The sequence below is a fragment of the Ahaetulla prasina genome, chromosome 1, assembly GCF_028640845.1.
Source record: "Ahaetulla prasina isolate Xishuangbanna chromosome 1, ASM2864084v1, whole genome shotgun sequence".
Classification (NCBI taxonomy): Eukaryota; Metazoa; Chordata; class Lepidosauria; order Squamata; family Colubridae; genus Ahaetulla; species Ahaetulla prasina.
The window spans coordinates 106,314,253-106,327,832 of record NC_080539.1 but is presented as its reverse complement, the minus strand read 5'-3'; the positions used below and the strand labels follow the sequence as shown (position 1 = coordinate 106,327,832).

Genomic DNA, 13,580 nt, shown 5'->3' with positions numbered 1-13,580 from the left:
TGGAGATATATGGAAACCAGGGACCAACTATTTCCATTTAATTTCCCTTTTCCATCTCTGAATACAGAGAAACTTCTGCAATACTATATCCCTATTGAAAATGGTTATTCAAATACTGTTTGCAAGAAACATTATTGGTGCTTCTTTATTGTAAGCTTCTGCAGAACTGGATTTTTATAAATGGCTTCTCATGCTGCGTATTTTAGAAATACTTGTAGTCCTTGGGTTTACAACCATTTGTTCAAACCTGCAACAGCACTGAAAAAAGTGACTTGTGACCATTTTTTTTCACATTTATGACCATTGCAGCAACCCCATGGCTATGTGATCAATATTCAGGCACTTGGCAACTGGCATGTACTTATTGTGGTTGCAGGTTCCTTGGGTCATGTGCTCACCATTTGTAACCTTCTCAGCTGGCTTCCCACCATCAACATCAACAACAGTGTGGAAAGTGACATTTGCTTAATGATCAGGTGATTTACTTAACAACTGTGATAGTTCGCTTGAGAACTGTGGCCAAAAAAGTCATAACAACTGCCCTGTTTAGCAACAGAAAATTTGGGCTCAACTGTGGTCATCAATCCCTTATTAAATTGCATATCCCAGAAAATTTGATTATTATTTTTTTTGAAATAGTCCACCTCAAGCTATTTGCCTTAACCTTGTCTACTAATTTTTCCCCTCTTTGACAGTTAGCCATATCATTTAACATTTGCCCTTCATGGATCAACTTGCTGTAAACATGAGAATATTTTTGTAATGTTCTGAGGTTTGCGGTGCTGTGAACTTGCCTGTCTGTGGTTTGCTACTGAAGATAAATCAGTGCAGTTCCAGAGGAACAAGGTCTTTTCCACAAGACTTCCTGACTGCAGGGAAAGATTTATTTGTTTCTTTTGTAGCCACAATGATTCCCTCCAGAGTTTTCACTGGGGCAAACAATACATACCCATTTGTAATATGACACTATCCACATGGGGAAGCCAGAGAGGAACCAGTATTTTTATTTTCTGCTTATGCTTTTTAGAAGATTTCATTCTTCTACTTATAGCAATAGCACTTAGACTTATATATCGTTTTATGGTTCTTTACAGCCCTCTCTAAGCGGTTTAAACAGTCAGCGTATTGCCCCCAACAATTTGGGTCCTCATTTTACCCACCTGGAAGGATGGACATCTGAGTCAACCTTGAGCCTGGTGATATTTGAACTGCCAAATTGCAGGCAGTAGTCAGTCAGCAGAAGTAGCCTGCAGTGCTACACTCTAACCACTGCACCACCGTGACGTATCATTCTTCCTTCCTCTAAAAAAAACAAAAACAAAAAAACCCCAACTTCTTTATTATTCAGTCAAATAAAGTAGTATTCCCCGTCAATATTTGGCACCCTTCAGAATAATTTCTTTGTAGTCAATGACACCAAATCTGTTTCTTCTTTTAGTTGAAGAGTGAAAGCCCAAATCTGGCTCTAGGTTCTGCCTCAGTTTACCTTCCCAATAAGCAACTGAGTCAGAAGATCATTTAAAAGCAGTTTATTAGGGTACCCTGATAAAGCGGGGTCTCCATGAAAAAAAAGGAAGAGAGAACCTCTAGCTGCATATTTCCCTCTTTTTTATAGTTAACACAACAAAGAAAATGCAAGAGGAAAGCTGATTGGACGGAATAAAAGTAACCTCCCCTTTGCATAGGAAATCAGTTACATGTAGTCAAACATGTTACATATTTGCATCCCATAATATCACACATGTTCATTAAATGAGGTCTGACATCAGAAGGGGTGTAATTGTAAGGAAAAGGGTTGTTTAACATTCAGAAAAGAGATAAGCCAGACTCCAAGTTGTACTAACAAACTTTTCTTATCTGGAGTTAGTCTCCAGCTTGTTTATCAGTTTAGGAATGTTAAGAGCTAATAAATCTGAACATCATTTTAAAACAGAGAAAAAAAAATCAAATTAAAATACAAAGTAACTATCTTAGTTAACAAATAACAAAATCCATGTTATTTTCCCCTCAAGGGTAAGCTTTGAATGATAGCTTTTAGCAATACTAGAAATTATTTTAAGGTAATGCCGGATAATCTGTCTTCCTCAACATAAAATATGAAGAAAAAACAGATTCAAAAACTATATTAAACTGATATATTTAATAAAATGTATTTGAAGAAAAAAAGATGTCATTTGTAGGACAAACATGACATCATTCTAAAGACTTGATCATTCCTTTAAAGAATTCTTTATTGGCCAAGTGTGATTGGACACACAAGGAATTTGTCTTGGATGCATAAGCTCTCAGTATACTTAAAATATATATATTCATCAAGAATCATAAGATACAACACTTAGTGATAGTCATAGGATACTAAATAAGCAATCAAATCATACTAGGAAACTAAATAAAGCGATATAAATTGTAAAGTTACAAGTAACAAGGTTATACTCATAAGTAGGAGGAGATAGGTAATAAGAAGGATGACAATAATAATACAGACTTAGTAAATATTTGACAGTGTTCTGGGAATTAGTTGGAAAGGAAATTATTTGGAAAGGAAAGCTTAGAAATAGAATTTCAAAGTGTAAATGTTTGGCTGACCTCTGCCATTCGGAAGTATAATTCTCTAGTATTCTCTAGGCCAGCCTTATGCTTCATGCAACCTTCTAAATCAGTGTTTCTCAATCTTGCCATTATGTGTGGACTTCAACTCCTAGAATTCCCTGGTCCTATTAGACCTCTCAGCGGCTTTCGATACCATCGACCATGGTATCCTGCTGCGCCGGTTGGAGGGATTGGGAGTGGGAGGCACCGTTTATCGGTGGTTCTCCTCCTATCTCTCCGACCGGCCGCAGTCGGTGTTGACAGGGGCAGAGGTCGGCCCGAGGCCCCTCACTTGTGGGGTGCCGAGGATCGATCCTCTCGCCTTCTGCTCAACATCTACATGAAGCCGCTGGGTGAGATCATCAGTGGGTTCGTGTGAGGTACCAGCTGTACGCGGATGACACCCAGCTGTACTTTTCACACGGACCACCCCAACGGTTATCAAGTGCTGTCCCGGTGCCTGGAGGCCGACGGGTCTGGATGGGGAGAAACAGGCTCAAGCTCAATCCCTCCAAGACAGAGTGGCTGTGGATGCGGCATCCCGGTACAGTCAGCTAAATCCGCGGCTGACCATCGGTGGCGAGTCATTGGCCCCGATGGAGAGGGTGCGCAACAGCGTCCTCCTGGATGAGCGGCTGTCTCTAGAAGATCATTTGACGGCCGTCTCCAGGAGAGCGTTCTACCAGGTTCGCCTGGTGCGCCAGTTGCGCCTTTCTGGACCGGGAGGCCCTTTGCACGGTCACTCACGCCCTTGTGACGTCTCGCCTGGATTACTGCAACGCTCTCTACATGGGGCTTCCTTGAAGGGCATCCGGAGGCTGCAGTTAGTTCAGAATGCGGCTGCGCGGGTGATAGAGGAGCCCTCGTGGCTCCCGTGATAACACCCATCCTGCGAGGCTGCACTGGCTACCTGTGGCCTTCGGGTGCGCTTCAAGGTTTTGGTGACCACCTTTAAAGCGCTCCATGGCATAGGGCGGGTTATCTGGGACCGCCTACTGCGACCAGATACCTCTCACCGACCCGTGCGCTCTCACAGAGAGGACTCCTCAGGGTGCCGTCAGCTAGGCAGTGTCGGTTGGCGACGCCCAGGGAAGGGCCTTCTCTGTGGGGCTCCCACCCTCTGGAGCGAACTCCCCAGGACTCCGTCAACTTCCTGACTTTCGAACCTTCCGTCGCGAGCTCAAGACACATTTATTCATCTGTGCAGGACTGGCTTAGATTTTTAAATTTAGAGGGGTTTTAAATTGATTTTAATATTTATATTTGATATTTATATTTCTATTTTTAATAATTCGGGCGCTAGAATAAGTTTTTTAAGGATTATTTTAATTTGTATATTGATATTGATGTTTTATATGCCTGTAAACCGCCCTGAGTCCTTTGGGAGATAGGGCGGTATATAAATTCGAATAATAATAATAATAATAATAATAATAATAATAATAATAATAATAATAATAATAATAATAATAATAATAGAATTCCATAGCCAGCATGATGACTGCACAATTCTAGAAGCAAGCCCTCACATTTTAAAATGGCGAAGGTTAAGAAACGCTGATCTAATTACACTGGAGAACTCCATCATTGGCCTTCCTTTATGGAAGCCCAATACAGTTGGGCTTCTAGTGAGATTCTGTAGCAGAGTAGATGTTTCCAAAGAAGTATAGACAATGCTGCAATAGTGAATAGCAGCCAATGATCGTTTTTGTCTGGAGAAACTTTTTCAAATAAAAGAGAGACTGAGAGATCATCCACCTGCAGTCTGGACAGCTGCTTGTTCAGGAAATAAATACATGATGGAAGTCTTGTGGTTTATTCATGAACAGAACAGCAACACAAGAAACATCTCACAATTTATAATGTGCAGCCTTTTATAAAACATTTAGTTCAACCAAATGCTCTATTTTCTTAATCACCTTTGGAAACAATAAAGTTACAGTTGAAAATTTTTAGAAAATAGTAGGATGAGAAAAAAGATTATTAGAATATGCTGATTATAACCAATAACCAAAATAATGGTTATTTTTTTTCTTTATAATTTCTTTCTGAATTACTGAAAGTAAAACAAAGAGGAAATAAAACTTTTAAAACACTTTAAAACAAAATCAAACAAATAACTGTGAAATATATTACTGTGCAAATTCTTGTTTGATAGACAGTCTCTATACTATACTATACTATACTTCATTGGCACTACCAGGGGTGAAATCCAGCAGGTTCTGACAGGTTCTGGAGAACCGGTAGTGGAAATTTTGAGCAGTCCAGAGAACTGGCAAACACCACCTCTGGCTGGTCCCAGAGTGGGGTGGGAATGGAGTTTTTGCAATATCCTTCCCCCAGGAGTAGGGAGGGAATGGAGATTTTGAAATATTCTTCCCTTGCCACGCCACGCCCACCAAGCCACGCCCACAAAACCGGTAGTAAAACAATTTGGATTTCACCACTGAAATCCAAGAGCTGTAGCGATAAACATTTGGTAAACTTATGTGTGTTATGTTGACTTTACTTTTAAAAAATGTGCTATCTTTTTACCAGCCAATCAACCCATTGCTTTATCGAGTTATTAATGCAGTAGATTTTCTTTCTTGACAAAACTTTCTTTTCTGTTCTAGGTATTATGTGTCATTGTGCTTACAATTATCTTAGGATGTATATTTGGACTGAAACCTAGCTGTACAAGAGATGGTAAGTAGTAAAAATGCTAATAGAATAAATATATGAGCTTTAAAAATATCTCCACATCCCCAAAGCTTACATTTATAGCATTCCACACCAGTCTTCTGTACATATGGCTTGTCAGCTGAACCAGATCCAGATTAAGGTACATCCAGTGGTGGGATTCAAGTAATTTAACAACCGGTTCTCTGCCCTAATGATTTCTTCCAACAACCAGTTCACCAAACTGCTCAGAAAGTTAACAACCGGTTCTCCCGAAGTGGTGCGAACTGGCTGAATCCCACCACTGGGTACATCCTACTTCCTAAAACACCTACATAAAAACAAGAATTTATATATAAGGAAAACCCATGAACAAAGTAATTTAGGCCATTGAATTTTTCACTGGACTTCCTCTGATTTAACACGAATGTGCCTACTTGTCAAAACTTTTCCATTAGGAACTCAGTACAATACAAATTATGAATGCTGTTAGCAATATTTTTATCTGAACTACCATTTAATTAACAAGAGCCTTAGTTAATTAATCAAATGAGATTTAGATCTCATGCAAGTTACTGGTAAGTATGTTAGGACCACAACCTTCAATTACATTTTTATGTACACTTCCTTGAAATAAATCCCACAGCACCGAAGCTAGGTACATGACATTATTTTGCACATATGACTAAATATACCCAGTCTTGAATGGGGTCAAGGAAGAGCTATTGCTAAGCCAGCATCAAAGTTTTCCATGGAAATACTTTTCTCTCTTTGTTTTTTTAATCTCGCAAAATTTATTTTAAGTTTAAGCCTCCTCCTCCTCCCACAATTCAGAAAGAACGAATAAATGAAGCTATATTCAAACCAATCAAGACGAGGCTTCAATTAATCCTTTTGGGGCGAATAGGCAAGTTTAGATATAATAGGTCTATATCAGAGGTGTCAAACTAGATTTCATTGAAGGCCGCATCAGACTTGTGATTGACCTCGGGAAGCCAAGGTGGGCATGGCCAGCTCAATGTCACTTGTGTCGGTGGTGCCTGTGGTGGCCTGAGTGCTCTGCCAGCAAAAACAGGCTCCCGAGCTCTGTTTTTGTCTGCAGCAGCCTCCTGCAACCCTCTGTCAGTAAAAACAGAGCTCGGGAGCCTGTTTTTGCTGGCAGAGGCACCATGCCAGTCCTTCGCTGTTTCCAGGACAGCCCTGAGAGCCAGATCTAAGCACCTGGTCTATTTGTTGATGATGAAATTTAGACAATGTGCATGCCTCCAATGTTACTTCCACATCTATATTCATAGACAGATTCAATAGCCTTTATATTCTTTTAGACTGAGAATGCCTATTTTTTTGGTTAGGGGGTTAACAAAAAGGGGAATTACTAAAAGGGCAATCCATACTTTCATGCACGTGACTGCTAAACCATCCTGAAATAGAATATTGTGTTCAATCTGTAACATTGAGTAAATATTAAAAATTTCAGTGAAAACCTGCAAGGGTCGTTGCTATGAAAGAACATTTGGAACCTGCCGCTGCGACAAGGAATGTGTTGAACTTGGAAACTGCTGTTTAGATTTTCAGGAAGCTTGTACAGAACCTGGTAAGCATTTTATTTTATTTTTATTTATTTTCATTTAATTCCAGCTGAGTGTTTCAAAGAGTTGCGCTTCTGGATTTCAATCATTATTTCAATCATTATTTCTATCTGTTTCAATTGTGTATATTTCCATATGTTTCAGTTGAATAAATTCAGTCAGAACTGATGGAAAATCAAATTGAATTAATATATTTAATCATATTTTGCCTGATTTTTATATTCCTAGAAGAGGTCAGAATGAAGATGAGCATTGTAGGGGGAGAAATGGACCTTTCTCACCAGTTTCTCTTCTGGTAAATTCAGTATTTCATGGCTGGCCATACCCACTATGGCCATTATTTTTTGAAGAGAGGACTTCTGACCCATGGCAAACCATTTTGTGACAGTGACAGTGATATGCTTTCCAGATTCCAAATGCATTGATCAGTCCAAAATGATTCAAAGGTCTGTTTTAGATGTTTAGAACCTATGAATTCCAGGTCTCTAAAGGTAAAGGTTCCCCCACAAATCTGTGCTAGTTGTTTCTGGCTCTAGGGGTGGTGCTCATCTCAGTTTCTAAGCTGAAGAGCCAGCGCTGTCCGAAGACATCTCCGTGGTCATGTGGCCAGCATGACTAAACGCCGAAGACACATGGAGCATTGTTACCTTTCCACAAAGTGGTCCCTATTTTTCTACTTGCATTTTTTATGTGCTTTCGAACTGCTAGGTTGGCAGAAGCTGGGACAAGTAACGGGAGCTCACCCTGTTATGCGGTGCTAGGGATTTGAGCCACTGAACTGCCAACCTTCTGATCAACAAGCTCAGTGTCTTAGCCACTAAGCCACCACGTCCCTTTCACTGTGTCCGGGTCTCTACTCAATGCTTAAAATATTGAGAGAGTGCATGGATTAGGAAGTAGAAGAAATACATTAGTAGGAATATTGGGAATTTAAATTGGTTGGATAACTTAAATGATGGCATTAGGTTTTCTCCCAGACTGGTGGCTTTACCCATGCGATTCTTGCTCATTATTTCAGAAAGTACAAAAAGAAAACTTTCCTTTTTTGTTTGTAGCCTTGTAATAATTTGATGTGCAATTCCATGTCCAGCCCAGACATGTTCAATTTCAAATATTATCTCTCTGTTACAGTTCAGACATGGACCTGCACCAAATTTAGATGTGGTGAGAAGAACCGGCCAGAATATCATTGTTCCTGCTCGGATGATTGTGTGAAAAATAATAATTGTTGTGTCAATTACGACTCTGTTTGCCAAGGTAAAACTCCCTGTTTGCTTCTTTCTTCCAATAGCAGTGGTGCACTGGACTGTTTATTCTACTTTTTCAAAGATTTTGAGTTTGTTTCTACGTCAAGAGCTATGATTTAAAACAGGGGTCTCCAACCTTGGTCCCTTTAAGACTTGTGGACTTCAACTACCAGTTGAAGTCCACAAGTCTTAAAGGGACCAAGGTTGGAGACCCCTGATTTAAAAGACTGCTTTAAACATTTTTTTCTAAAGAAAGCACAGGCCAGGGTCTATTCAGACTCTATTGAAATTATTGGGATAAGTTGGTTACAAAAACTGGCTGATTTCAGTAGGAACTGAGTTAACTGGGATCTTATTTTATGTGTCATAGCAAGCATTTGGTTTTTAAGCTAAAGGATAATGTTTTATTGCTGACTCCATATATAGTAAGCTTCTGCTCTGATAGTTCATACATAGTAAGCTTGTCCTGTGATGAAGTGTTTTTTAATCAGGGCAACCTGGTCTAACTAAATATGGGACGGAGCATATTGCTTCTGTTTGTCCTCTGACGGTTGCAGAATTTGGGTTTGGCTAGTCTAGAGAAAAGAAGGACTAGGGGGACATGATAGCAGTATTCCAGTGTTTGAGGGGCTGCCACAAAAAGGAGGGGGGGTCAACTTATTTTCCAAAGCACCAAAGGGCAGGACAAGAAACAATGGGTGAAAACTAATCAAGGAGAGAAGCAACCAGGAATTAAGGAGAAACTTCCTAACACTGAGAACAATTAACCAGTGGAACAACTTGCCCTCAGAAATGGTGGGTGCTTCTCAAGGACGTCTGCATTCTCTGTGGGATATCAATTTGCCATTTGCCATTCACTCCAAGTCCAGAAATTATCCTAAATCTTCAGTCCAAAACTCCTTTAATCAAGGGAATTGTTTAAATCATTTTCACAGTCTTGACCTTCATTTCTAAGAACTGGCAAGCTTCACTGTAAGTCAGCCATGCCCCCGTTCTTTCCTAGCGGAGGAGGAGGAAGAAGAAGCATTTGAATGGGAGCATCAGATGTGGAATTTAGGAAATGGGAGCCGAGTCCTTTCTCCTCTCATGTTTGCTCCCTTGTATCTCATTCTCCAGTTAGTTTTATTTATTTATTTTATTTATTTTATTTATTTATTTATTTTTGTCACAACAGTATATATAAGCACAAGCATGAAAATAACCATACAAATTGGATTCAATTAAAGGGAACATTAGGACAGGAACGGTAGGCACTCTTGTGCTCTTATGCACGCCCCTTACGGACCTCTTAAACTGCTCAGAAAATTATCAACCGGTTCTCCTGAAGTGGTGCGAACTGGCTGGATCTCCCTACTGGTCGGTGGATGGAGTAAATTCTAAAGACTGCACCTGTGTAGCTTTTCTGCACTAACAAGCAATAGAGACCACCAATTTGAGATAAACATTTTAAATATTATAGTTTTTTCTTTTTAAAAAAATGAAAATACAAATGGCTACACCTAATGAACTTTCTATTGTAGATGTCATCTGTAACTATAGTGATGTCAAAGCTGAGATCCAAGAATAACTTTAGAACTGCAATGCCCGCTTGGGTTGTGATTAAAAAAGGCTTGGAAATCTCATGATATATGTGAAATTAGCAGGAGGTTAAGAAATAAAATAATCGTAATATTTTCCTAACTATGCAATTAATAAAATATCAAATAAGTTTAATAAATTTCTTTTTTAAAAAACAAACAAGGAAAGACAAGTTGGCTTGAAGAGAAATGCGAAGACATCAGTAAAAACCAGTGTCCAGAAGGGTAAGGGAATTTAAGATGGATTTTGCAACTTTCTAAAAATCAGTGGAGAGAGGATGTGATATCAAAACGTCTCTTGCAAGAACCTTGATGAAAAATAGTTCATCCCAAAACTAAATCTTTAAAAAAAAAGTTTTTTTTTTAAAAAAAATGAATTTATTCCTGTCACTGGTGGTCTTCCAATTGTTTGAACTTATGATGGTGCTGAACAAGTGGTACATATAAATAAGTGGTACATATAAAGTGGTACATATAAATAGTCCTCAAAAGTTCAGCATCATGACACTCGCATGATTGCAGTCCAGGCACTTGGCAACCAGCTCACAGTTGTGACATCGCAGCGGCCTGTGATCACATGATTGCTCTTTGCTACTTTCATTGCCAGCTTCCCAAAAGCAAAGACAATGGGAAAATCGGCAGGGTGTTGCAAACGGTGACCATGTGATGATATCATGCTTGACAATGCCATGTGATTTGCTTAATAATGGCAACCGGAAGTGCCAAAATTGCTGCGACTAAATAGTGCAGTCACACTTTGTGACCATGTTGCTTAGTGATGGAAATTCCAGTCCCAATTGCTATTGTTAAGCAAGATTTACCTCCATGCCTGAGGTAAATTTACCTCCATTTGCCTGATTTACCTCCATGTACATATCTATATAAAGCCCTATTTGCGTGTGCACGAATTCACATTATATTTTTTATCCCTGTAATTGCTGTTATAACTTCTTCTTTCCCCACTGTCCATGTTTGTGGGGAAGATCTGGTGAAAGATATTTGCTTTACATAAAGAAACTTCCTTCCTTCCTCTCAGGTAGAATGTTGGGTAGATTGGCAAAGCCTTTATTACTGTAGCTTTCCCACTTTAAAAATAAAAAAAAATGTGGTTCTTAGCTCCAGCAGCTCCCATTGTTATGGCAGCTGAGGTTCAGGTTTTAGAGGGCATCAAGCCGAAGACAGCTGAGTAGATGAATAGCGAGTTTTGATGTGGTTCTCCTTTCATCCTTTCTTCTGCCACATGCTTATGGTCACATGGAGGAAGAGGCCTTTAATTTATAGCATGTAGAAAATAAACAAATAATGATCAGATGCTTACCTTAACTGTCCTGTTTCCAACTCAGGTTTACAAAACCGCCAGTGTTACTATTTTCTTTGGATGGATTCCGAGCTGAATATTTGCAAACTTGGGGCAAACTTCTTCCTGTTATTAGCAAATTAAGTGAGTACCTACTGTATCTGAGTAACATGAAGCAGAGATAAAAATAAGGGGAAAAAGAATTAAATGGTATTCCCTTTCATAACTCTTCATATCCTTTGTAAACTCCAAATAAGACTTGGATGTTTCATGGGCAGCAGTGATTCAAGACCCAAGAATGAGTTTGCTGGAGTCCTGCTTGAATTCAGCAATTCTTTTTTAAACTATTATAACCATGTAATGATTACATTTCCAGATATGGAAATGTTTATAATCTTAAAGAATGATTAATTATGATGTGTATGAGCAAGGGGATGGTAGAGAAAGAAGACACTTGAATATATTTGAAACCTATTTATTTTGGAGGGCTGACACAGAAGAAGAATAAATATTTCCAACTCTAATTTAGTGATATAGTAATTCAATCTAGTAGGGATGCAGTGGCTCAATGGCTAAGATGCTGAGCTTGTTGATCAGCAAGTCGGCAGTTCAGTGGCTTGAATCCCTAGTGAAAAGAAGTGAGCTCCCGTTACTTGTCCCAGTTTCTGCCAACCTAGCATTTTGAAAGCTTATAAAAAATGGAAATAGAAAAATAGGGACCACCTTTGGTGGGAAGGTAACAGCATTTTGTGCACCTTTGGCATTTAGTTATGCTGGCCACATGACCACGGAGATGTCTTCGGTCAGCGCTGACTCTTTGGCTTTGAAACAGAGATGAGCACCATACCCTAGAGTCGGGAATGACTAGCACATATATGTGGGGGGAACCTTTCCCTTTAATTCAATCTAAGTTCTCTATTTGAAACTTCCAGTAGTATCTAAAATATGTGAAGAGAGTAAGAATGATGGGCATTTTGCATTTCATTTGGAACAGTGTAATAACATTTATTTTTGCTGCTGCAAAAAACATATGGGAAATGCCGTATTATTCTAAATCATTCTGAATATTTGATACGAAAAAGTGCATTATTTATAAACACGGAATTGCATTTTTTTTCCTTGACAGGAAAATGTGGGACATATACTCGCAGCCTAAGGCCAGTATATCCATCAAAAACATTTCCTAATCATTACAGCATTGCTACGGTAAGAGTAGATTGAAGTTCTTGCTTTTCATGTTCCATACTCTCTTCGAAGGCATACTAAGAGTTGTAAAAATTCTATTTCATTACACTAGGAGAAATAACCAAGGAGTAACTTCCATAACTTTCTCCCACTCCTTAATTCCATGTTTCCAGTGTAGATACCATCATGTCCCAGTTTTTGTTTGCCTGACGTGTTCTTTGTGCCTCTTTTCACTCTAAACCCAATCTTGTCTCTTTAAATTGTCATTAAGTCTTAAAGTTTTAAATTCTTTTGGGCCTTGCAATTGTCCCACATGAAATAAAAAGTGTCTAGAAACTTTCCAAGTTATTGTGAAATTGTGAGGGAAGATGAATAGAATAGAATAGAATAGAATAGAATAGAATAGAATAGAATAGAATAGAATAGAATAGAATAGAATAGAATAGAATAGAATAATAGAATAAAAAATTTTATTGGCTAAGTGTGATTGGACACACAAGGAATTTGTCTTCGGTGCATATGCTCTCAGTGTACATAAAAGAAAAGATACGTTCATAAGGTACAACACTTACTGTTAGTGATAGGGTACAATAAGCAATCAGGAAACAATATCAATACAAATCGTAAGGATACAAGCAACAAAGTTACAGTCATACAGTCATAAGTGGAAGGAGTTGGGTGAAGGGAACTATGAGAAGATTAATAGTAATGTAGAATTTCTTTTAGCAAATTATGTTTAAAATCCATTATTGTAATACTAAGCTGGAGGGAAATAAACTTGATGGATCTTGAGGTCTCAAATTATTGCTTCATTGTTGATGCATATTAATTCAAATCTTATTTCCAGGGTCTGTACCCAGAATCCCATGGTCTAGTGGATAATAAAATGTATGATCCAGAGAGAAATGCTAGTTTCACACTCAAAAATGCTGAGAAGTCTAATCCACAGTGGTACCAAGGACAGCCAGTAAGTATCAATTCTGAATATAATGTGTTATCAACTATCAAAAGATACTTAATGCGGCTCACATTCTACTATATTGTACCTTTTGTAAGGATTCATAGATCCATCTCATAACAGCTCACTTGATAAAATACCCAGGAAGCACCAATTCCTTTTATGTGCAATTGCTGTTATTGGATCAGATATAATCTCTTTGAATGTTGTTATACTTTCTGCAAAATTAGGCAGACTTTGACCACCCACTGACAACTCACCACCAATTGTTAAATATTATCTTGTTTCTCTTCTCTTCTCTTCTCTTCTCTTCTCTTCTCTTCTCTTCTCTTCTCTTCTCTTCTCTTCTCTTCTCTTCTCTTCTCTTCTCTTCTCTTCCCTTCCCTTCCCTTCCCTTCCCTTCCCTTCCCTTCCCCTCTCCTCTCCTCTTTTCTTCTTTTTTAATGCTTGTTATTGTCTCTTTTTAATGGTATGTAA

General features: G+C 38.7%; 1 protein-coding gene across 1 annotated transcript in view; it reads left to right on the top strand.

The window, feature by feature from the left end:
* ENPP1 (ectonucleotide pyrophosphatase/phosphodiesterase 1) overlaps positions 1–13,580 on the top strand; it is a 56,665-nt gene that overhangs the window by 7,569 nt on the left and 35,516 nt on the right. Inside the window, exons 2-8 of the mRNA XM_058171724.1 lie at positions 5,205–5,277; positions 6,728–6,844; positions 7,971–8,096; positions 9,828–9,888; positions 11,007–11,104; positions 12,087–12,166; positions 12,993–13,112. Coding sequence (XP_058027707.1) covers positions 5,205–5,277; positions 6,728–6,844; positions 7,971–8,096; positions 9,828–9,888; positions 11,007–11,104; positions 12,087–12,166; positions 12,993–13,112 — 675 coding nt within the window. The remainder of the gene's footprint in view (positions 1–5,204; positions 5,278–6,727; positions 6,845–7,970; positions 8,097–9,827; positions 9,889–11,006; positions 11,105–12,086; positions 12,167–12,992; positions 13,113–13,580) is intronic.